This window comes from Oreochromis aureus, linkage group 9 (assembly GCF_013358895.1).
Source record: "Oreochromis aureus strain Israel breed Guangdong linkage group 9, ZZ_aureus, whole genome shotgun sequence".
Lineage (NCBI taxonomy): Eukaryota > Metazoa > Chordata > Actinopteri > Cichliformes > Cichlidae > Oreochromis > Oreochromis aureus.
In genome coordinates this window covers 587859-612099 of record NC_052950.1, presented here as the reverse complement: position 1 = coordinate 612099, position 24241 = coordinate 587859, and the positions used below count along the sequence as shown (strand labels likewise).

The 24241-nt window shown below is 44.3% G+C and overlaps 1 protein-coding gene across 1 annotated transcript in view; it reads left to right on the top strand.

The window, feature by feature from the left end:
* palmdb (palmdelphin b) overlaps positions 1–24241 on the top strand; it is an 80016-nt gene that overhangs the window by 17528 nt on the left and 38247 nt on the right. The window contains exons 3-5 of the mRNA XM_039617716.1: positions 6712–6792; positions 9130–9260; positions 13365–13479. Of these exons, the coding sequence (XP_039473650.1) occupies positions 6712–6792; positions 9130–9260; positions 13365–13479 (327 nt within the window). The remainder of the gene's footprint in view (positions 1–6711; positions 6793–9129; positions 9261–13364; positions 13480–24241) is intronic.

Here is a 24241-nt window from a genome sequence, read left to right as displayed (position 1 = left end):
GCGCCAAAGAACCACCCGGCATCCGGCTGAGCCTCAACATTGAAAAGATCCAAGCCACCCTGAGCCACCAAGGGAGTGGGCCAACAAGCACACCAGAACATCAAGCCACGCACCCCAGAACCAACAACCACCCACATCCCAGGGAGGGGCAGAAGCATCCAGGGGGAAAGCGGTGATAAAGTATGAACGGAAGGTAGAGGACTATCCTTGGAAGGAGAGAGCCAGCAAACGACTGGCTCAGTAGGCACCCCATTCCCAACATCCCGCCAAAGAGCAGGAACAAGTTGGCCTAGGGCCTGCAATGACAATGCCCCAGAGCACCACCGAGTCCAGGGCAGCAGCCACCACCCCCACCACAAAAAGTACATGGGAGTGTTTAGAGGAATTCCAAGACTTGGGGTTCAGACCACCCCTGCACAAGGAGGGAGCCAGGGACCAGGTGACCCCGGGTACCTGGGCCTCAGGTCCTGCATCCACCCAGAAGACTGGGGGCCAGCACCTGCCACCACAAGCACTCGTATACCAAGCACCCACCCAACAGCAACCGCAGCTCTCCAGCCCCCACGAGGCTGCCAGACACGGGGGGGCTGGAGAGCATCCTTATCCACCTGCAAGGCATACAGGGAAACGAGACTAGAGCCGACCACCCCCACTAAGTAATGGAGTTTATCAGTGAGGACCAGAGAGAGACAAATTCATCCATTGTTGTTTTTTAAAGAGACAGACATTCGGCACCACATCCCGTTCCCCCCGGGATTACAGGCCTGTGGCACTGACTTTCCACGTCATGAAGACCCTGAATGGTCTTCATGACCATTGACTTCAGTTTCTTTACCAGCCCTGCCTTTGAGCAGATGAGGCCATCATCTACCTGCTCAATCGAGTCTACACCCATCTGGACCAGCCGGCGAGCACTGTGAGGGTCATGTTTTTTGACTTTTCCAGTGCATTCAACACCATCAGGCCGACCCTCCTGGGTGATAAGCTGACAGCGATGCAGGTGGATGCTTCTTTGGTGTCCTGGATTGTTGATTAGCTGACAGGAAGTACACAATATGTGTGTCTTCAACATTGTGTGTCTGACAAGGTGATCAGCAACATAGGGGCACCACACCTCTTCACTTTCCTCTTCACCCTCTGATGTCATAAAGAGAAAACATTGTCTGTAGGACAATGCTCATGATTTTCTATGAGTCTGTTGTGGTCAGTGCTGTTGCAGGCTAGGGCAGCAGGTTGAGGGTCACAGATGCCAACAGACTCAATAAACTGACCGACAAGGCCAGTAATGTTGTGGGGATGGAGCTGGACTCCCTTAAGGTGGTGTCTGAGAGGTGGATGTTGTCCAAGATAAGGACAATGCTGAACAATACCTCCCACCCACTCCATGACGTGCTGGCCAGTCACAGGAGCACGCTCAGTGACACACTGAGATTACTCAAATGCATCACTAAGCGACTCAGGAAATCATTATCTGTATTATCTCTCTATTATCTGTACAACTCCTCCATCTAATGCACAGAACACACTGCAACAGTTACACCCTTTGCACATCCTCCACAGTGAAAATAACAAATAAAGTTTTACACTTTAGAGTAAAATGTCAATCAAATATATTTAATCTCTGTAATATTTTACAGAAATATAGTTTGTAACTTTGTCATTCGTCGTATTATTGATTTAGTTCAGTCTGTTACTGTTCTTACTATAACCACATAATTTCCTTATGGATTAATAAAATATTCTGATATTGATTCTGATTTTTGTGAGTGTGTCCATTTGGAAAAACTTTGTCCTGTGTAGTACGTTCTGTAGAGAACTTTGTATTGTTTAAGTTGTAAGTTGGGCTTTTCGTCATTTTGAGGGTGCTTAAGCATATTTGTGTCCAGATGTTTTTATCTGGACTGGTGGAAAGATCTTGCTGCCACTTAGCCTTTGGGAGGGAAATTGATTAGTCGATTTTAAACATCCATCCATTCGCTTCCACTTATCCTTTTTCAGGGTCGCGGGGGGCGCTGGAGCCTATCCCAGCTTTCATTCAATTCAATTCAATTCAATTTCATTTATATAGCACCAAATCACAACAAAAGTCGCCTCAAGGCGCTTTATATTGTACAGTAGATAGCACAATAATAAATACAGAGAAAAACCCAACAATCGTATGACCCGCCTCTCGCCCTTTCATAGGGCGAGAGGCGGGGTACACCCTGGACAAGTCGCCAGTCTGTCTCAGGGCTAAAACCATTCACACTCACATTTACACCTATGGGCAATTTGGATTAATCAATTAACCTATCCCCACAAACTGCATGTCTTTGGACGGTGGGAGGAAGCCGGAGTACCCGGAGGGAACCCACGCAAACACGGGGAGAACATGCAAACGATTTTAAACAATAGATTTTAAACAATAGATTATAAATTATTGATGACCATTTGGGGGTATAGTTCTTTAAAAAAAACATGCTTCCCAAGTGGGTATTTCTAGATTCAGTTGACAGGGATTCAGATTTTCCTGTATGATGGATTTCAGTTGCTGATATTCAAGAAATTCACCTTTGCTGATTTTATATTTTGATAAAAATTCTTCAAATGAAATAAACTTTGGGTCTTGTATGATTTTTTTAATATATATTTTTTTTTATCTTATTCTCATGCCACGATGAAAATGTTAGTATTTTTCTAGTAGTTAGTATTCAGTGATGATTTTTCTTTATAGTTTTATTTTAAAAACTTTTTAGTTTACATGGGATAAGTGCAGACTTTTTAAGAATTGTAAAGAATTCCCACCAGGCTGTTAGAGAAGTGTTTATGTTGAGGCTTTTAAAGCTATGATGATATGTTGTGATGCTTAATACTGGAGCTAATGAGAGGCAGATATTTTTACTTTTCCATAGATACTTGTTCTAGGTCCAGCCAAGGCCTGTCTAATAAGCTTGGTTTAATCCATTTTGAAACACGTAGCAAGCGACTGGATAAGAAATAGAGTTTTTAGACTTATCTCTGAGGGAAAAGAATTTCAAAATGTTGAAATCTAGTGATCTAAAACAAGTAAGAGAGAGCTGTTGATTTACTCCCTATGGATGAGAACTTGTCTATAATTGTCATTGTCTTTATAAGTGAGGCTTTTAAGTTCCTGAGGAAAAGTATTACATCATCATCAGAATATAGCCTCATCTCAGTTGGTGCTAATGGTTCAATAAAAATAATAAAGAGCGAGCGGGAAATGGACAGTCCTGTGTGGAGCCCCTCTGGATTAAAACACTGTACAGCTCTCCAAAGGCTTGTGTTACAACAAATGATCTTACTTCACAAAGCTTCAACCTACAGTCTATGAAGAATGAACCACATACACATTTATGTAGAACTGCTATTAAAACATTTCCAGTTTAACTGCTCAAAAGCTTTCTCTGCATCTAAGGAGACAACGGTGGTTTCTAATTTGATCGAGCAATAATGTATTATATTTATAAGTACTTGATTAAACCTGTTTGGTCACAACAAATTATGAATGGAGTGTTTTTTTCTAATCTTCTGGCAAAGTATTTTAAGGTCTTTTGAAACTGGGTGGTAGCTGGAGGGAGTGGAGGATCCTTGCCTGGTTTAAGAAGCAGACTAATGATGGCAGAGTTCATATTGGAGACAGTGTCTCGTTATTCTGAATTTGAGTGACCAATCTGAAAAACGAAGGCGCTAGCATAGGCCAAAATTCTTTGTAAAACTCTGCTGGAAAACCTTCTGGACCTGGGGCTTTATTGTTTGGGAGATGCTGTGGACTTCATGGAATTCAGACACTGAAAGAGGTGAATCCAGAGCCACAATCTGTTCATCACTTAGTTTCAGTAGAAATTCTGCAGTGTCAGCACTGGAGGGATTAATCTGTGATGAGTATAAAGCTTCATAAAAGTCTTTAAAAGATTTATTTATTTGTTGTGGATCATGAGTTTGTCTTCAGTCGAATCCTTTATAGAATATTTGTTGTTTTTCTTTATTTAGCTTTAACAAGGAATTTTCCAGATTATTTTCCATGTTCAAAGTTCTCCAAATGAAGTCTTAGCATCAGAAATTTTGTTTCCTCGTTAATTATTTCATTTAATTTTATTTATTTTTTGTTTGTTTTCTCTATTTTCTTGTGGTGAGGTAGCATAGGCAGAAGATAATGATTACATTTCTTGTTCTAGTTCTAATGCACACATTCTTTACAGTAAGATAATATTTTGCCCTGCATTACTACTTTTCCTGCATCCCATACAACACATGGTGATATTCCTGGTAGGTCATTATTATCTAAATATGTTGCCCTCTCCTTTTGGAACCAAAAATTAAATCTAGTTTTTTCAGTCATGACATTAAAACTCACGCTCCTTTTCTGTGTCAGACAGATCGATACTGGTGCATGACAGGATGAACTGGGCCAAGTATGTCATCTGGACCAATTGCCTTTTCATTCTCTATTGTTTTCATAGCTGCCCTCACTTCCTGCTTAGTAATACTCTTCACACCCAAGAAGCTGATTCTATTCATTTGAACATAGCATTTTCAGTAGGAGAAACATTTCAGCGATCTCCGTCTGCTCATCCAAGTGACTGAAGAAGTCACTTGGATGAGCAGACGGGGCTCAAACCACCAACTTTCCGATTAGTAGGTGACCTGCTATATCTCCTGAGCTACAGCCACCCTCTATTGGAGGGGCGAGCAGTGGCTGATACAAAAACTTAAGTGTGGGTGGATTTGACAAGACCATGTAAGAAGAGTCACTCTGCCCTCCGTACAGCTCTGGATGTTGTGGGGCTGTCCTGGCTTCATGGTTGCATGGAGGCTTCGATTGATGCTTTTGGACCGGCAGATTGGTGTGGCAGTTCCCCTCTGTAAGAAGAAGGACCAGTTACAGGGGGATCACGCTCCTCAGCCTCCCCGGGAAAATCTATGCCAGGGTACAGGACAGGAGAGTCCATCCATTAGCTGGACCTTGGGTTCAGGGGGAACAATGGTAAATGGCCTGTATTTGTATAGCGCTTTTACTAGCCCCGCCTAAGGACCCCAAAGCGCTTTACATACCCAGTCATCCACCCATTCACACACACATTCACACACTGGTGGAGGCAAGCTACAGTTGTAGCCACAGCTGCCCTGGGGCAGACTGACAGAAGCGAGGCTGTCATATCGCACCATCGGCCCTTCTGGCCAACACCAGTAGGCGGTAGGTGAAGTGTCTTGCCCAAGGACACAACGACCGAGACTGTCCGAGCCGGGGCTCGAACCGGCAACCTTCCGATTACAAGGCGGGCTCCAAACTCTTGAGCCACGATCGCTCAAGAGTTTGGAGTGTGGTTTTCATCCTGGTTGTGGAACACTGGACCAGTTTTTCATGTTTTTGAGAATATTTGAGGGTGTGTGGAAGTTTGCCTAACAAGTCTACAGGCGGAGATGGAGAAGGCATTCCCTCCCCATATCCGTTGGGACATCCTGAGGGAGTGGTCTCCACTTTGATACCCTCAGAATTTCATCTTGGCTTTTTGCAGTTGATGTGGTTCTGTTAGTTTCATCAGGTGGTGACCTTGTGCCCCAGTGTGAAGTGGCAGGAACGAGAATCAGCACCTCCAAGTCTTTTAATATGGTTCTCAGTTGGAAAAAGGGTAGCGTGTCCAAACAATGCTTGTGAGTTCCGACCATTATTTGAGCAGTTTCAGTATCTCAGGGTCTTGTTGATTAGTGAGAAGAGAGTGGCCCGTGAGATTTACAGATGGATTGGGCGGCGTCCATGGAGATGATGGACCATCACCTGCAACAGTCTCAAGGCACTTCATACTGTAGCATTAAAATACAAGTTACTTTGAGGCAACCTTTGTTGTGATTTGGCACTGTAAAATTAAAAATGAATAATTCAAAGTGAGTTGAAAAGAAATTTTAGTCATAAGCTCCGAGTAGTTACAATGAAGTCATGATACAAGTGGCAGAAATGGGTTTCACTGGTCCTTCCAGAGGGACTCAGTCCATGCTCTTCCACATCGAGAGGAGGCAGCTGAAGTTCTTCAGGCACCTGAGCTCCTAGATGCCTCCTGGGTGATGTGTTTCAGGAATGATCTACTGGGAGGAGGCCCTGGGGCAGACCCAGTACTTGGTGGAGAGATTATGTCTCTCAGCTGACTTGGTAATGACTCTGTGTCCTCCCAGATGAGTTGGAAATGGTATGAAGAGAATTCTGGGCTTCTCTGCTTAGAATGCTGGCTGGACTGAGACAGAGTCATAAATACTAGCAGACATCAACAGGGAGATCCCCTTTTACTCAGGCTTAATTCCACACTGATCCTGGATCTAGGAGCTAATATTAGTGAGCAGTGAGGCTTAGTTAAAAATAAAGCAACTAAGCAGCGTGTTTGCCTGAAATTTTCCAGGATAAAAACTGCACAATTTATTCTGTCCAATGTATCTGATCAAATTTCTAGATGTCTTTGCTACATAGTGTACTAATTAGCAAAGAACGTTGTTGAAATTAAAGCGAACAGACAGACACACACACACACACATACACAGACACACTCAAGCAACAGGTAGGTCACGTCATGAAGCCCGTGCTGCTTTTTGTCTATTTATAGCTGTTGCTGTCCGTCTGTCAGCTCAAGGTTGAAGTGTCAGCATGAGGAGACAACAGGTGGAATAGTTTCCATGTTGTAATTGTGCATATGATGCAAATGTATGTTTGACCTGCCCTCACAGGACAAAAGAAGAATCCAGGAAGAAATTGCCAAGAAGAGGAGACAGATAGAAGAAGAGAAGTTAAAACTGCAGTACATAAAGGTATGTCTCTATTTTACAGCCAAAAAGCAAAATATCCAGGAGAAAATGTGTCACTGGGTGTGTGTAACAGTGTATACAGGGAATGTGAGGAACTCTTGCATGAAGGTTTAATGATTTCATTTACTGTTATATTTCTCCACATTTTCATTGATGCAGTCTCAGAGCTTTATTTCACAGATATATACTCACTGCAGTAGCATTATGTGAGGATGATTGTTCATATTATAGCTACAGCTATTCCTCTTCAACACAACTGAAGGCATTTCATACATTATTGTAAAAGTCAAATCTTCTTTTTTCATTCAGTCGTTCCAAGTTATATATTTTTTTTTTCATGTTAACAAAAATTGGGTGCTTCAGGCACACATCTGAAGTTTTTTTAAGAAGCAGTTATGCACAAGTTAACCCCAGTTACAGTTAACCACAAGGGGGCTGTCTAAAACTGCGTCACACCACTGAGCTGTTTCCTACATCTTTGGCAAACTGGTCACTGCTGGTGTTGTAGTGGTGTGTAATGATATCACCTTCTTATATCAGTGACTACAGAAAAATATCTAAATTCCCTACGGGAACATGCTGGAAAAATGAATAACTCTAACAATAAACAAAATATTTAAATGTTTTTGCTGCATTTTAATACAATATCCATTAAATATTATAAAACAAGGTATCACCAAACTGGATGTTAAAAAGTGTTTTGGTTAATTTATTTATTATTATATTTATTTATTACAAAAAAGCGAAGTAAATACAATCAAACTTTATTTTTAGTAAATGATACTACAGAGTTGTCTTTGGAGGCCTTTCTAGTTAACATCCCCACATATTCATATTCTGACTGATACATCAGAGGTGGGGTTAGCATCCTGCCCAAGGATATTTGGAATGCAGACTGGGAACCACCAACCTTCTGATTACTAGATGACCTGCTTTGCCTCCTCAGCTAAGGCCACCCAGCTACTGGGAATGTACACAATTTATACTTTTGAATGCAATGAGGGTAAGGAGAAGGGCAACACATGACTCATTTCCTGTTGCCACACCGTAGAACTGTCCACTGCTATTGGTTACATTCAGTGCTGTACTGCACTTCCTCTTTTCATCTCACACACACAAACATCAGTACAGCTTTTATTTCTGACTTGATATTTACATTTATTTTACTCCGTAGCTTTAAAGTTACAAAGTAAAATAAACTTAAATAATCTGGAGGATCTCAGTCTCTTTAACACAGTAAAGGTTTTTGTTGGACACGAGTTTGTTTAATACACGTCTACATATTTATAGCAGAGCTTTGTGTCACAATCTGGTAGAAGGAGCGGTTGACGTCTCCAAAAACAGTTTATTTACAGCACCAGTGCACGATATATACAGTGAAGGGAATCCAAAACTCCAGGGAATCACGGGGTAGCTCTCTCACACTCGCTCACGTCTTCTTGCCCACACTCACACGTTCACACGGCAGGGAGGTCACAGGTCCGGGGAGGAAAGTCTGTAGTAGAAGAAAAGGGAAGTCACACAATAATCACGAATCTCAAATCACTAGGCACAGGTTCACAGGAGCTGTGAGAAACACTAACGTCTGTAGTACAATCATCCAGCGACGAGAGGATCTGTGTTCCAGCCTCAAATAGTGCTCCAGGTGATGACAGGTGATTGTTGTCAGGTGTGTGGGCCAAGGGCGGGAGCCCACAGTGAGCTCCGCCCAGGCAGAGAGGGAGAGAGAGAGAGAGAGAGAGAGAGCCAAAACAGCAGATGTAGCCTTGTGGGGCCGGCCGGGCAGGCACGGAGACCATGACACTTTGAGAAAATCCCTACTCTTCCAGTCACGATTACAACTTGTGCTTACAAAAGCTCCTGTGCCAGAGTTTCCAAACTGTACATGCTAAAAACAAAGATCCATCTCATTATTATTTGGACAATATTAGTTTTTACAATTTCACTAAAGATTTGACTCCCACAGTCCATACCAACTACACTGAGAAGCTCTTTGGTTCCCATTCTGGCAAATCTAAATATGTCAGACTGAGACTAACAGCTGAATCGGAAGCGAGGGACTGGCTCCACTGCAGCTGTGCTTCATAATGTTGGATGTAGGATGCTGTTTGTGAAACTGAGGAGTGTGTGCAAACGTAATGTTCATCAAAATATCTGATAGAGAAATCAGTCAAACATTTTTCTTTGCTTAAGAGGATAGGAAAAGGATTTTTGAAAGCAGAGAATGTCAAATGGAAGACAGAGCAGGTGTCACCGGAGATTTGAACATTTTAAATATGAGAAGAACACTGAGCTCAGTTTAAGGCTAAAGCAGTGGCCTGTGTGTTGGTTGCCTGACAGAAGAAGGCTTTGAGGGAGCAGTGGCTGATGGACGGTCTGAGTCAGCAGTCGGAGGAGGAACAGGAGGCCATGAGGCTTCAAGCTCAAGACGAACAGCAGCAGAGTGATCACCTGCAGAGCAACATCATCAGGTAACCCAAACCTGCACTGAAACTCACACTACATCTCAAAGTGGACACATGGGGCACAGAGCAATCAGCACGAGCAAATCAAGTAAGTGAAGGTAACACTTTATATTCACTGTCTGCCTAATAATGCCACAATATTAGGCATTAGTAGGGTATTATAAAGTGTTTAATTCACCATTTATAAAGCATTACTCCTTAGTATGTTTATTCTTGATTAATAAGCTCATATACAGATACAGATCATGATTGCCTGCTGATGGGTGGACATAATGGTAGACATAATGGTAGACATAATGCAACCATGAGTAATTACACCCCTAAGTGGCAATTAGGAAAACTAGTGGAAATGTGTTGCGTATTCACCAAAGGGGGGGCAGTGTGGAGGCACATTCATCTACACCAGGGGTCTCCAACTCCAGGCCTCGAGTGCCGGTGTCCTGCAGGTTTTAGATCTCACCCTGGGTCAACACACCTGAATCACATGATGAGTTCTAGAGGTGCAACGGATCAAAAGTCTCACGGTTCGGATCGGATCACGTTTTTTTTGTCACGGATTGGATCAATTTTCGGATCAGCAGAAAAAAAAAGACAAAAATTTAACTCGCCATTTACTCATTTAAGTATTTTTTGCCTATTAAAAAACATTCAACTCAAGACTCATTCCACGCAATTATATAAAAACAAATTAAGGTGCAGTAAGGTGCAAATATAGGGCAGTAGAGGGCTTTCTATCTACCACTCTGCTGTGATATAATGAGCGGTCACGGTCACGTAGCTCTCCGTTGCCCTGGAGCTCCACCCATTTGTAGTTAGGGCAACAGAAGATGCCTGGGACAGTTCAGCCATAACTTTAAACTTTTCCTGCTCATACATGCTTGGAGCAATCTTGTCACTGAAGTGGACGCGCAACGGGATGTCATAGCGTGGCTCAAGCACGTTCATCATAGTTTAAACTACTGCTGTCAGCGTAAATCTTGTTCAAATGACGTTAATGCCATAACTGCATTAACGCGGCAAATCTCCGTTAACTAGTTACCGTGTGGGGCTGCACGCCGTCAATGCGTCAACTAACGCGTTGACTAGTTTAAACCCTTTGTTTTGCACAACAGAATACGGCCTCCCGTCTGCAGCTAAACACCCCAGTAGCTTTTGTAATAGCTTTAGCCCGGTCGGATTGGGCAGCAAAGGGCTGCTTAAATACCACAAACTCCTCTGCTCCTCCCCTTGGACCGCTAGCGCTGGCCATAACTATTGCTTGACAGACTGACCACGCGCACCACACACATACTTTTTTCTTCTTTTTCGAATCTTCGGATCACGTGCGTGCCGAACCGTGGAGTGGGATCGGTTCGGATTACGGATCAATCGTGTCCGTTGCACCACTAATGAGTTCATTACCAGGCCTCTGGAGAACTTCAAGACATGTTGAGGAGGTCATTTAGCCATTTGAATCAGCTGTGTTGGATCAAGCACACATCTAAAACCTGCTGGACACTGGCCCTTGAGGCCGGGAGTTCTTCCACCCCTGATCTACATGGATGTTAAAATCACCCGCAATAATTATTTTATATGAGCTGAGCACTAAATCAGATAAAAAGTCTGAGAAATCAGAAAAAAACTCTGTGTAAGGCCCAGGTGGACAGTAGATGGTAACAAATAATAGTGGTTTTGGATTTTTACAGCTGGGGTGGGCAAGGCTTTCAAATGCATCATTTTTTCAAATAAAGTCTGTCTGGGTCTTTGGTTGATTAATAGGCTGGTGTGAAAAATTGCTGCCACACCGCCCCCTCGGCCTGTGCTTCGAGGTTTCTGGTAGTTAGAATGACTCGGGGGTGTTGATTCATTTAAACTAACATAATCATCCTGCTGTAACAAGGTTTCTGTAAGGCAGAGTAAATCGATTTGTTGATCAGTTATCAAGTCATGTACTAACAGAGACTTGGAGGAGAGAGACCTAATGTTCAATAATCTACATTTCACTGTTTTACTCTTTGGTTCAGATGTGGATACTGTATTGTTCTTTCTTTGTGATTTTTTATGTTTAAGTAGTTTTTTGCTGGTTTTTAGTTTCTTTTTTGTCTGTTTGGGAGCTGACACAGTCTCTATTGAGATGGGTTTTTGGGGGGATAATGTCAGGGTTCCTGGGTCGTTGACCCAGCGTTTTCTGTTCATGTTCACTGTTTATTTCCCACTCATTCTCATTGCCCGTTTATTGTGTTTCAGTTACCTCCGTGTGTCTTTACTCAGATTAAGTTTAGCTGTGTACTCACCTGTCTCTCATTATCATCTTCATCTGCCCGTGTATTTAAGTCCGCAGTTTCCCTCAGTTCATTGTCGTGTCATTGATGTTGTCGTTCCCGTGTGTGCTGTATGCGCAGTCAGTAATTCAGTCATTCAGCCAGTATTCCAGTCGTCCAGTCAGTCAGCCATCTTATGTTCTGTTCATTTCTCCATTATCTACAATAAATCACCGGTCCTCACCTACCTGTGAGTCCTGCGTTTGGGTCCTCTCGTCCTCTCATCCACACACACCCCTGACAGAATGACATGACCCGTGCCACAAAGACACGTTTGTGACCCAGCAGACTTGGACCTTTTCGAGCGGCAGGAGGCAGTGCTTTCCCTTTGGGCGGAGAAGCCCCGGAGGAAATAGCGGCGCTTTCTGGAAAGAGAGCAGATCTTCGAGGGGTCTCGCCTGGCTCTGGGCAGCCCTCGGAGACGCCGCAGTCCCCCACCTGCTGCCTCGCCTGCGTCGGAGCATTCGCCGCGGAGAGTGGGCGTCACTGGCCAAGCTTCGGCCGCTCGCTCTCTCGCCGCTCCGCTCCTCGCTCGCCCGCCAGCCGCTTCATTCACTGGACCTACCACCTCGCTGTGCCGTGACCGCTCCGCCTCCCACCTTGGCTCTACAGAGGCTCCCTCACTCAGCGGCTCACCTGTTTTTGCTCAGAGGAGGCAGGGTTCACGCCGCCATCGTGTTTCCAGTTTGGAGCAGCAAGATCCGGTGGTGAGCAAAACTGACATTTTTTCTCCTCACCACAACTCAGGGACTGCTCGCCAATCATCTAAATCAAAGACTGTCCAGTCAGTCCAGCCTGTAGTCCAGTCTCCCACAGTCTAGTCAGTCCAGCCTCCTGTAGTCCAGCATCATGTAGTCGAGCATACTGCTATTCATCCTCCAAGTCAATCTCCCAGCCAGTCTCTAGTTCAGTTCCCTGATCTGCAGCCACAGCACCCAGAGCCAGCTGTGACCTTTCTCTTTCCTCAGCCAGGGGTTTCCGCACCTGCTGGCCCTGCCTGTCCTCTGCCGGGGGTTTCCGCACCTGCTGGTTCTGCACCTGCGGCTACCACGCCGTCGCTTGCAGCTTCTCCGCCACCGTGGGCTCCCACGCTGTCGCCTGCAGCTGCTCCGTCACTGGCAGCTCCCACGCCGTCGCTTGCCGCTGCTTCACCACCGGCGGCTACCAAGCCGTTGCCTGGTCCAGCGATCGCGACTCCTCTGCCTCGTCCGCGTCGAATTTGGCATCAGCGGCCTCCTTCCAGGCCGCTGACTGGACTTCGCCGCCGCCGCCGGCCTCCAGACCTGCTGAGTGTCCGCCGTCATCTTGACCTCGAGGCCGCCCACCGGACCTGCTCAGTCGCCATTGCCGTCTTCCATGTGGCCGCCCACCAGAACTGTATCGCCTCAGCCACTGGCCACGCTGCCACCCGCCTGAACCGCTTCGTTTGGACCACTCAGACAGCCAGCAATTTAAGGAGAACATGCGGCTAAACATGTCACTCCTGGTCTGATTGGGGAGGGGACCAGAGAAAAATACAGAGTCCCACATTGTTTTGGCAAAGTTACACACCGATTCAATATTGATTTTAGTGACCTCTGATTGACGTAACTGGGTGTCATTACTGCCGACGTGAATTATAATTTTACTGAAAATCTTTTGAAAATGCAAAATACACAGCTACCCAGTATAACCCAGAATGCCACGTATTAAAAGTCTTGTACGTACCTTATTGAAGCTATTCAAACACATCCTAACATCCAAGTGTCTTGGATGCACAAGTGATTTTTTTCCCATTTACTAACACTGTTCATTATATTCAATTGTACAGGATGGAGAAGGAGATTGAGGCCTTGGAAGCACAAGAACTCAACATCTCTGCCAATGAAGAAATTGTGGTGAAGCGGTTAAAAGAGGTGGAGAGAACAGCTGAAGACATTATCAAGGTAAGCAAAAATCAAGTGCTTTTTATCACTCGGCCTGCTTTTTTGGCTGTGACACTAATGCATGTCACTTATTAATTACATCTGGGGCGTAGTACACTAGTATCTGCTTTTCACCTTAGTACGTTTAAGAATAATGGACGATGAAAAAGGAAAACAATAAAAAAAATCAAAGACACGCCTGTATTTTGATGTGTCTTTATATGTTGAGTAAACAACACAGCTCGCAATAACAGACAAACATGATGCACATTAAAGGGTGTGTGACACAAAGGACCCATACATACACACTGTTGGAGTACTAGTTATATTTTATTTGCAGCTGTTTTCCAAGATCGCTCTCTGGAGCTTTTCATGTGGAGCGAGGCTTCCTACAGAGAGCCTTCTTCACCTGTATGAATGCTGCCTAGCACTGCTCTGTCCACTGGATCAGATCTGAGTCACCCTTTTGGGTTAGAGCAGTCAAGAGGCTGGTCAGCTTCGCTAAGTTCAGCATGAACGGGCGGCAATAACCAGCCAGCCACAAGAACTGCCTCACCTCCTTTTTAGTCTTGGGACATGAGCAGGATACGATGGCTGTTGTTTTCACCTCCTGCAGACACACTTGCCCACCTCCCCAGATACTGTACCTTCCTCTGTCTGCTCGCACACTTCTTCAGGTTGACCCCTGTTTGCCTTAGAGACTCTAGGACTGCAGCCACCTGCTGCACATGCTCTGCACAGGTGTCACTATGGATGATGATGTCATATAGAGATTGACAGACCACGTGACTTTCGATCCGGGAGGTGAAGGCAGGACATTTAAATTACCGCATCAAATGCAAGCATTTGCAGCACCACCATAAAACGTTTTTCTCACGTTCCAATACCGTCTTGCTTTTCTTTTCTCACCAAAAAATAATGTACAAAACGAAGGAGAACAATGCCGGTCCGTACAAAGACAGACTCGAGGAAAGGCAAAGAAAAGGTACTTGGAAAAATCAAAGGAGTGAAAGGGTTAGACCCTTACGAGCACACAGACTGGACAAAAGACATCAGCGTGCTGCCCAACTTTAACCACGCTCAGATTTATAATTACATGGTTCTTGGGTGAGTGCATACACTCATGAAGTTTTTAGTAACTTCAGGTCACTGCAACAGGCCCAGGTGCAGTTCACGGACGGATGGGTACAGGGAAATGCACCGTGTTGAGCACAAGACCATCGTACGCACAACGGTAAGTTTACCTGTCTCACAAATCGTCTTCATAAATACACATTCGTGAACCGCTTTATAAAGGGACCTTTAGCTCACGGTAATTAATTAGTAGTGCAAAGAATATATGGTATGCATTACAGAAATGTAGCAGTGATAATAATATTGTATGCTGTAATCGTACTGGGCAATCACTGAGACAAAAATCTGTCATATATCCTGTGAATAAAAGTATATGTTGTTGTCTATGTACCATGGTAATAACAGAAGCGATACGCAATATTCTGCCAGGAATTTACCATTTATGCAAAGCTACACATTTACTGTACATTCTGTCCTCACAAACATGTTTTTCTGCATTGACTGTTTCAGGTAAATCACTCCATGCGCCTCAGCCAAAAGCCTCTTCAGCCCTGGGTTATTCTGCAATCTAATGGGGACGTTGAAAGTGCATTGCACATGCATGGCTGGTGTGGCAGAGAAGTGTGCATGTAGCGGCTCTCCTTTACAAAGTTGACACTACTGTGCGTCTCACGAGGTAATATCACGCCGACAGATGTCAAAGCTTACTGGATTATGCCTCCAACATCAAGAGAGTGCAAGGAGTACCAGGCCACACAATTGACTACACCACCAGTGCAGCAAGAAAAAGGCACTCGACCAATCATGTAGTGCTGGACAAAGTGACTGTTCTCCTAAACCCAAAATCCGGACTCGCACTGGTGGCAGCTCACTACAAGTGCGCACACTGGCCGATTTAAAGTCTCTCACAGATCTCATGCATGAAAACCGGTCAGGCCTATGCGCTGTTATGGAGGACTTCTGCCACCTATATGCTGACCCTGTCCAGCCTCGTGTCCTCCCCAAATCACTGCTACGCATCTTTGACCCACAGTTGAAGGGCTGTCAGCTATCTGTCCTTCTGCAGCACTGTGAACGTCTGAAGCACTGTGTCGTTGTCTCAAAGGCTGAGGCAGAGGCACTGGAGGAGAAAACCAGGGAGCAGCACAAATGTGACCTTTGGCACAGCACGAGCAGGAAGAATCACTGCGTCAAACATACATGCGGTTGTGTCCACCTCCACTGCCAGTCCTGCGTTGTCAACTGTAAAGAAAGTGTGCTACCCACAAAACTGTCACATCAGCTCTCCAACCAAGAACCGCAACAATTCAAGTGGGAAGAGACAATGAAAACACAGCACGCGAGTGGTACACCTCACAGGAAAGGTGCAGCATAGAGAACTTAAAGTTGATAAGTGTGGTTTCATAATCAACCCCGCATTCCCAGAATTAGGTGCCACCCCTGATGCGCTCGTGAAATGTGAATGTTGTGGTGAAGGATGTGTGTTTATGCCCATATAAACACCGCAACAACAACCTCCTGCAGGCCTGTGAAGATGACAGGTTTTGTTTGGGGTTAAAAGATGGAAGGGTTGAGTTGAAAAAGACACACATTTACTACAAGCAGGTACAAACACAGATCTATGTTACAAAGTCACACTTTTGTGACATTGTTGTGTGGACAACAAAAGCTTGTGTTGTTACACGTGTGATGCCAGATATAGACTTGTGGACTAAAATGTTGCCTGTCGCTCAGGATTTTTTCTACAAAGTTGTGATGCCTGAGCTCTTGCCAATCACTACAGTGATCCAGAAACCAGTGTTTCACAAGGGCCACATTACATGGATGTCACCGTGACAAAAAAAAAAAAAGAAAGACAAAAGCTTGCATAGAAAACTAATCAAAGTATTTCAGTTACACACATTCTGAGACAACTCTTATATTGAAGGACTTTCTTGTGATTTCATGTTTAGTGTCACATTAAGGTGGACACATCTTCCTGTACTCTGCACTTTATGGTTTGTTATCTGTTGTTCTGTTACGCACAGTGAATTATTATAACGTGTTAAAATTGCAATAAATGTGTCTCACACCACTGCACTCTACAGCTGTGCTGTAAATTATTATCTCTTTATGTCCATACGCAATCTTTCTTTTCAGACTGTACTAATATACAGTGTCAGAACCAATACAAATAAAGTAAGTGTTGCACAAGTCATTCATCAGGACTGTCTTTATTTATAACTGACAAGTTTTACATGTTACTATCGAAGCTTACAGGACAAAGGCAAAATAATATACCGTTGTGCATTATTATTTCATTTTGTTAAAAACATAGCTGCACAACAAAACAAGACCAAATTGGAAAACAGTTATTCATCACTTGCTTGCTTTACAACAACACTTGGGCACATGTTTGTGAGCGCATGATGATACAGCAACTATCTTATCCAGCAAAGTCATGTTCTCACCTTCGCATGGCACCACAAAACCTAGACGGATGGTGTCGTTTAGGATAGTGTACTTGGACCGTAGACAGCCTATAACACGCTCAACATGGATCCTGACATGTGCCAGTTTTCGTGTGTCCTCCACATCTTTTGCTTGTAGCTGACTGCGACCCCTGTAAATGCTGGAATTTTTAAAGTGGCACCCATTAAGGCAACACTTTCCTGATATCAAAACCCCGGTCTCTGAGCACTATGTCCCCGGGTGAAAGCTTCTGTAAAAGCCAGAAGTTTCCGCTATTCGCTTTATCACTTGTACGCCTCCCCATCCTTTAGAAATGAAAGAGATGGTCCCCTGTGGTGTGATCCCAATGAGATATTTCATTGTGTGTCTACTTTTGTATGTTGAATATGTCTCCGCCATGGCACGTAAATTTTGTGCCCTCTCTATGAACAGTTCAAAACAGTCAATAATAACTGTCACCCGGTCACCAAACATCTCTACATACTGGTGTGGCATACTGGCCTGTATGCAATGTCTTCCAGGCCAGTGCACCAATGGACTCAGGTGAGCGTACAACACATTTACAGTAATGTTAAACACAGTGGAAGTGGTTGTCCGGCTAATATCAAAGAGGTGTGCAATATGTGCAATCGGAAGGTTGAGTCTTAAACTGAGAGTTAGCAAGAGCATCTGAAACTGGGAAATTTTCCTGTCAGTGTCTGGCAAGCTCGGGCTGATTTGTTGTAGCACCCCATTAGTAAAGCAAAAGAAGGCAGCCCTGTGTAGAATTTAACTTTAGAGTTCTCGCCTTTCAAGAATTCCATGTCTAATTTCTTTTTGGACAGTTCTTTTTTTAACACTAGGTTTTCTTCTTGAAGGTGTGCTATTTCTTGTAACCTTTGAGAACACATTTTACACTCCTGCAGATCTTCATCCTGGTGCTTTGGATTTATCTGCTGTGGTTGGCTCTCAGCTGTAGTTTCCGTAGTGACTGGTGCTGAAAGACATACATGCACACAGACAAAGACAAGATCATTGAAAGTGCAAAATAAGACAGTGCTTAATGTGGAAAAAGTGGTATTTATTTATGTACATTGACAATTTTACCTGGATGGATTTCACCTGCATGAGCTGTCTCTGCCCCAGAGGAACGCGGGCCTTTTCGTGGCTGTTTTGATTTCGATCTCTGTTTTAACCGATCAAATCTAGCAGTGGTAGAAGCTTTAACTTCTGTGGCCCAGTTTGAGAGAGGGTGCCCAGTCTGGATCGCATTCCAGCATTTCGTAGGCTGGTTTGCCTACAAAATACAGCAAACATTACACAGAGCCACAATAAACAAAGGAGCATAGCGTGATGATTTCTGTTCAGCGCCATATAAGACGTATTAAATACCACAAAACACTTACCGTTGTGGAAATGCTTGGAGCAGACTAACATGTGAGGTGGAGTGTTTTCGAACGTTATATTAGGTCTTCTGATAGCGGCAATCCAGGCCATCCGTCGCCTCTTCGTGACTTCGAGACATGGCTTGGAGAATTTCTCTTCCACGCCGGAATCCGATAAAAACCAAACGCATTTCCCGTCGACTTCACGCGGCTGTCGTTCTCCACTTGTGCAGTTAATAATACAACAGGTTCTTGGCATTTTTGTTTCTTTTATCGCTGTGTAACTTATTTCAATTGAAAGCCTGCGTGCGCTAGTACCTCTTGCCTTGGGTTCCCACAATCCTTTGCGGTTTTACCCCTCAATGACGTCACATTTTCAATCTCTATACCAGGTCCATGAGACACTGGAAAGTAGCTGGGGCCCTGAACAAGCTGAATGAAAGTGTGACAAACTAGTACAAACTGTACAGAGTGCAGAAGGATGATTTTAGGAAGGGGATCTGCCAGTAGCCACTGGTTAACTCCAGTGTCATGAAAAAGGTGTAATGCCTATCCGGTCCAGGAGCTTGTCAACCAGGGACATGGCATATGCATCAAAATGTGACACTTCACCTTGTGGTAGTCACCACAGAACCGTATAGACAAGAACTATGGGGCTAAACCAATCACTTCTTTCTGAACAATTTTTCTTTATGTTGAGGTAACCTGTAGGGCTGTGCATGCACCATCTCGCCAGGACGCATTTCAAAATGGTGCTCTATGAGTGCGGTATAGCCAGGCAGGGGGGAGAACAAATCTGCAAAACACTGTTGCAATGCAGCAACACCCATTCTCTGGGCTTGTGTGAGATGGTCATCACAATGGGGGGAGGTGGGAATAGTGGAATTTGGCACCTCCGGATCACAACTCATCTCTCTCCTTCGCCAGGCTAACCAGAGAATTTCCCAAAAGCTTTAAAGCACCAACAACTGGGTGTGTTCCTCTTCTGTGCGACTGTTAGGACTCACCCAATACAGTCTATGTCTGATTAATACAAAATTCAGGTAGGCCAGCGCTGTGTGACCAGTAATTTTTATCACTTGGTCAAAGGCTGAGCATAGAGTTTTGTCACAAGACTGCTCTAGTGAGAAATCTCCTATGGAGTGAATCACTGCCCTCTCCTCCCCAGAGTCAGCGTTGGATGACCTCACGTCACCGCTGTACACAGCACAGACACTACATGCTGTTACAGGTCGCGAATGCATCCCCACACACTGCCCCAACAGGTTTTTAAACCATGGCCAATTTGTCCCCAAAATTAAAGGATGTGTCAGGCATGAGCTAACCACAGCCTTCCTGCTACGCTTTTTGCCCTTGTACTTAATTTCTGGCAGCACTGTAGGATATTTGTGTATGTCCCCATGCACGTACTTAACCTCCAACAATGCCCCGGGCCAAACCAGAGTTTGGTGCACCAAGGTCTGTGTGCACCCTGAGTCTACCATAGCCTGGTGTATACCCCTTTGGCACCTTACCACTATGCGTCCCTCACGGACTGAGGGAAGGTGTCAGAGGGCCTGCGACATGGAACACCTGCCCCCCCTCTGTCAGCAGGCAGTCCCGATGCCGGTGTCCTGTCCACCCACACCTCCAACATTCCTGCTCGGTGGAGTGGGGAAGCCTCCTCCTTGGGGCTGCTCCAGAAGGCTAGCTGACTGCACTGCCAGGTGGTTCTTGGCCCGTGGCAGAGGACCACTCCACCGTTCCTGCCTGGAGTCCCTCGGCAAACTGCTCGAGAATTATCCGATCCAGCAGCTGAGCCTCCACCTTTGTGTGGCCGGGCTGTAGCCACCTGGCCACTATTTTGTTCAGCCACCTGGTGTAGGTGATTGGCTGATCCTCCGGCCCTATTCAGTACCCCAAGAAGTTTTGGTGGTAGTCCTCGGGCACATGGCCAAGGCTGTTCATAATCAATTGGCTGGATTAATTGGCTACCATGAGCAGACTGAGGGCTGCTGTCTGGGGTTCCCCCCAATAGCAGAGGCAGTAGCTGCTCCCTCCATTGCTCTTCAGGCTACCGGCATGCCTCTGCTGTGGCCCAGAAGACCTCCAGGAATGCCTGGGGGCTATCTCCCTCCTCCATCCGGTGGAAGAGCCAGACCGAGCAACCAGGTCCTCCAATAAAGTCTCGTCTGGCTTTTGGCCTGGTCCCATAGCTGTTGGAGCAGTCTTGATGTACTGTTGTGTGATCCCAGTGCATGGCAGCCATCTCTGCCAGCATCATTTCAAGCACTTCCACTGGCTGCACTGGTCACGGCTCTGTCATCCAGCTCCTGGGTTTCAGTACCTTTGTGACATGAGGGACCCACATGTACACACTGTTGTAGTACTAGTTATGTTTTATTTGCAGCTTTTTTTCCAAGAATGCTCAATGCAGCTTTTCAGCTCACTTGTTCCTGGAGCACGCCCCTATTTCACTACTCAGTAGGACTGATCACTCAGATCAGTCCCAGTCCACTGCCCCTGCACTGCTCTGCAGCGAAACCACAGACCACACCACCTCCACAAGCTGCAGTCCACTGCCCCTGCACTCCTCTGCAGCGAAACCACAGACCACCCCACCTCCACAAGCTGCTTGTGTACTTCTCAGTATTTAAATAAGTGTGCTACAGCTTTTAATAACGTTTCGTATTTTGCCGCAGCAAAGAAATTTCAGTTTTTTCAAATTTTTAAGCTACAGTCCCTTGGAAATATTTTAGCTAATTTACTTCTCAAAATAAGTACTATGAAACATGTCACGTATATTTAAATCATCAGAAAATACATCCAGTCATATTCTAGAGTTTTTAATTCAGCACCTGACCCCACCGCCATGTGATGTCTTTTATTTGGTCTGCTGTTATTTATGTCATATTACCTTATTGTCATATTGTCTTCATACCAGGAGCTGGGTAACTTAACCTTACAATGTTACAACCACATTTGACTTGAACACATTTGACCTGAACTAGGGTTGAAGTTGGTAATTAGTAATATTTTAATTAATGTTACTTGTTAACTGTTTCATTACAATCAGTTGAGAAAACTATATTTTAATGACAAAGGCAACAGCATCAGCCTTGAGTGTATAGTTTTCATTGCCACTCCACTACCAGCAGAAACATATGCCTACAAGAAGGAAATGATCACACACAAAAGAGAATTATAGTGTTAGACTTTAACATGATAAACCGATATACACACAAAGCACTGTGCATAGTGTACTATAGATGTGTACTGTAGTGTTAATCTGTAGTTAGATCAGTTAAGTTAATGTTTTCAGCTTGTTAGACTAAGGCTTGTTCATGGTCCATTGGGGTCACCCTTAAAAACACTAAGTACTCCATTACTGTATCTTTTAAGTGTGCAGAGTAGCTAAATGTGTTTCGCTGGTGTTGTTTCATGCGATCCATCCCAGTTTTACCAAGGACAATGGTGATTTGAATTTTCATTGTTTGTGAACAGATTCTAGCACCTTTTTAAAGGAATAATGTTTTCTCCTGACTTCCTGCTAACTGTTATGATATCTGTAAGCTCTGCTTGTTTCTAATAAGATGTACTCACTGAAGACTGTGTGGGTGGGCTTTGTTGCACAAGCAACTGCTTCGAGTGAATCAGGTGGCAGATAAATGGATTACTCACATTGTGAGCATGCAGTGCAAGGACTAATATGCCTGATTTGCTTTGCTTTCTGTCTTCATTTAACCTAGTGAAATTACTAATGTGACAGCTGTGGACTGCCGTTACTAGACGAGCTGAACTATAGCACTGCTGTTATGTATACTTCATGCCTCTTTCACTACTTTGTCTCCACATATAGGAGGTTCACGCAGAGTCCCAGCCAGGTGTGCACTTTTTTAGTTCTTTGATGTGCTGTGAGTAATTGCTCCTGGTAAATGGTTACAGAACTTATTAGAGCTTCATTAAAGTATAATAGCAGCTTTTTACATCATGGGATACTTGGTTATCCTGAGTCCACTCAGATTACTAGAAACATTAAAAAATGCTTATGGCATGATAAAACTGAGCATCAGTTATGAGAATTCATTCACAAGACTGATATCAGTTTCCATTTTGCTCTGTAAGGATATTTCTGGTATAAGTCTTTTTGTTGTGACATACTGGAATAATGTGCCATATTGCTAATATAATGAAATCGTTAAATGGTGATATATGTATATATTTGTTGTAACATAGCTAGTCTTGGCTTATGTTGTGTTTGCTTTCATTTCACTGGTCTTATATTCTTCTTAGATGTGACCCATCATGTCCCTTCACCACTACCAGATATGCTATCACTCATTCCACTGGCAGCAGCAGAAACCCATCCTGTATGTGAACTCGCTAGCCATGAACCAAAGAAAGGTATACTTCTGTGACAGGCTGTAAAAATATTACATTGGTGCAGATGGATTACTATGATCATCATCCTTCAGGATGATGCTAAAAATACACTGATCCGCCACAATATTAAAACCTATAATATTGATGCTAGTCTATAACAATGTTACCATGTTTCAGCAGTTATGTGACTGGTACATGCTGTTCTTATCATACATTAGGGAAACCACTGATACAGGACAGAAAAGAATACTACAAGTCCTACAACTACTGCAGCTGTCAGTTTTCTTGCACAGAAAATTAGTAATGTACATTACATCAGTCCTGATGCATGCTCAATCACCCAGGTAAGTAAATCCCAAAAAGTTGATTCTGTTCATCTGAACGTAGCGTTCTCAGTGGGAGAAACATTTCATCACTCATCCAGCTGACTTCTTCAGTCTCAGCTGACTGCAGGTTTCCCTAATCTAATAAACAGTACATTTGACTGAAACCAGCACCACTGAATGAACAATGGGCTGGGAGGTCAGTTCCTTGATCATTAATATGCAAATTCTCATCACCATTGATCAACAATCACTGATCAATAACCATGAGTCCCATTCACAGAGAGTTGGGGAATGGCTGCAATCACAGCATGGTAAGATGGTGACAGATGTACCCTTAGGCCCCCTCCTCGATTCAGAGATGGTCTTTCCCTTTTCACGTAAATGGCCTCCTTGACTCCGCGCTCAAACCAGCGTTCCTCCCTGTCCAGGATGTGTACATCCTCATCATTGAAAGAGTGTCCACTGGCCTGTAGGTGTGAATAGACTGCAGAGTCCTGGCCTGACGAGGTAGCTCTTCTGTGTTGTGCCATCTGCTTCGCCAGAGGTTGTTTGGTTTCCCCGATGTATAAATCCTGGCAATCCTCCTGGCACTTAACAGCGTACACTATGTTACTCTGTTTGTGTCGGGGGACCCGATCCTTGGGGTGGACCAGTTTTAGGCGCAGCGTGTTTTGGGGTTTAAAAGCCACAGAGACCCGGTGTTTAGAAAAAATGCGTCTCAACTGTTCTGATACTGCTGACCAGTGTAGGGACTAACGCGTTATTAAGTAACACTATTGTTGTGGTATTATTGTAGTAACAAGCATGGTAACTAGTTATTATGTCAAAATCAGGAACGCGTTAATTGTTACTGGGATTTAGATAGGGTCGTTATTTGTTACTTATTTGTTACAGTGGGTGAAACTGGGGAACCCATGGCACACCCATGTTTCTGCCTGTAGTACTGACCCTTGCGTGTGAAATAGGTGGAATTAAGATACAGTTCAAACACACTTGGTCGATGCTGAGAGTGGTCCTGTTGCTGCAGTCAGCTGAGACTGAAGAAGTCACGTGGATGAGTGATGAAACATTTCTACCACTGATAAAGCTGCGTCCAGGTGAACAGAACCAACCTTTCGGGCACATTACATAACTTGTCTGTATAAAACTTTAGACATATAACACACTGATAAATAATTAGTCATTTGTTATCTTGTAATTAGCCAA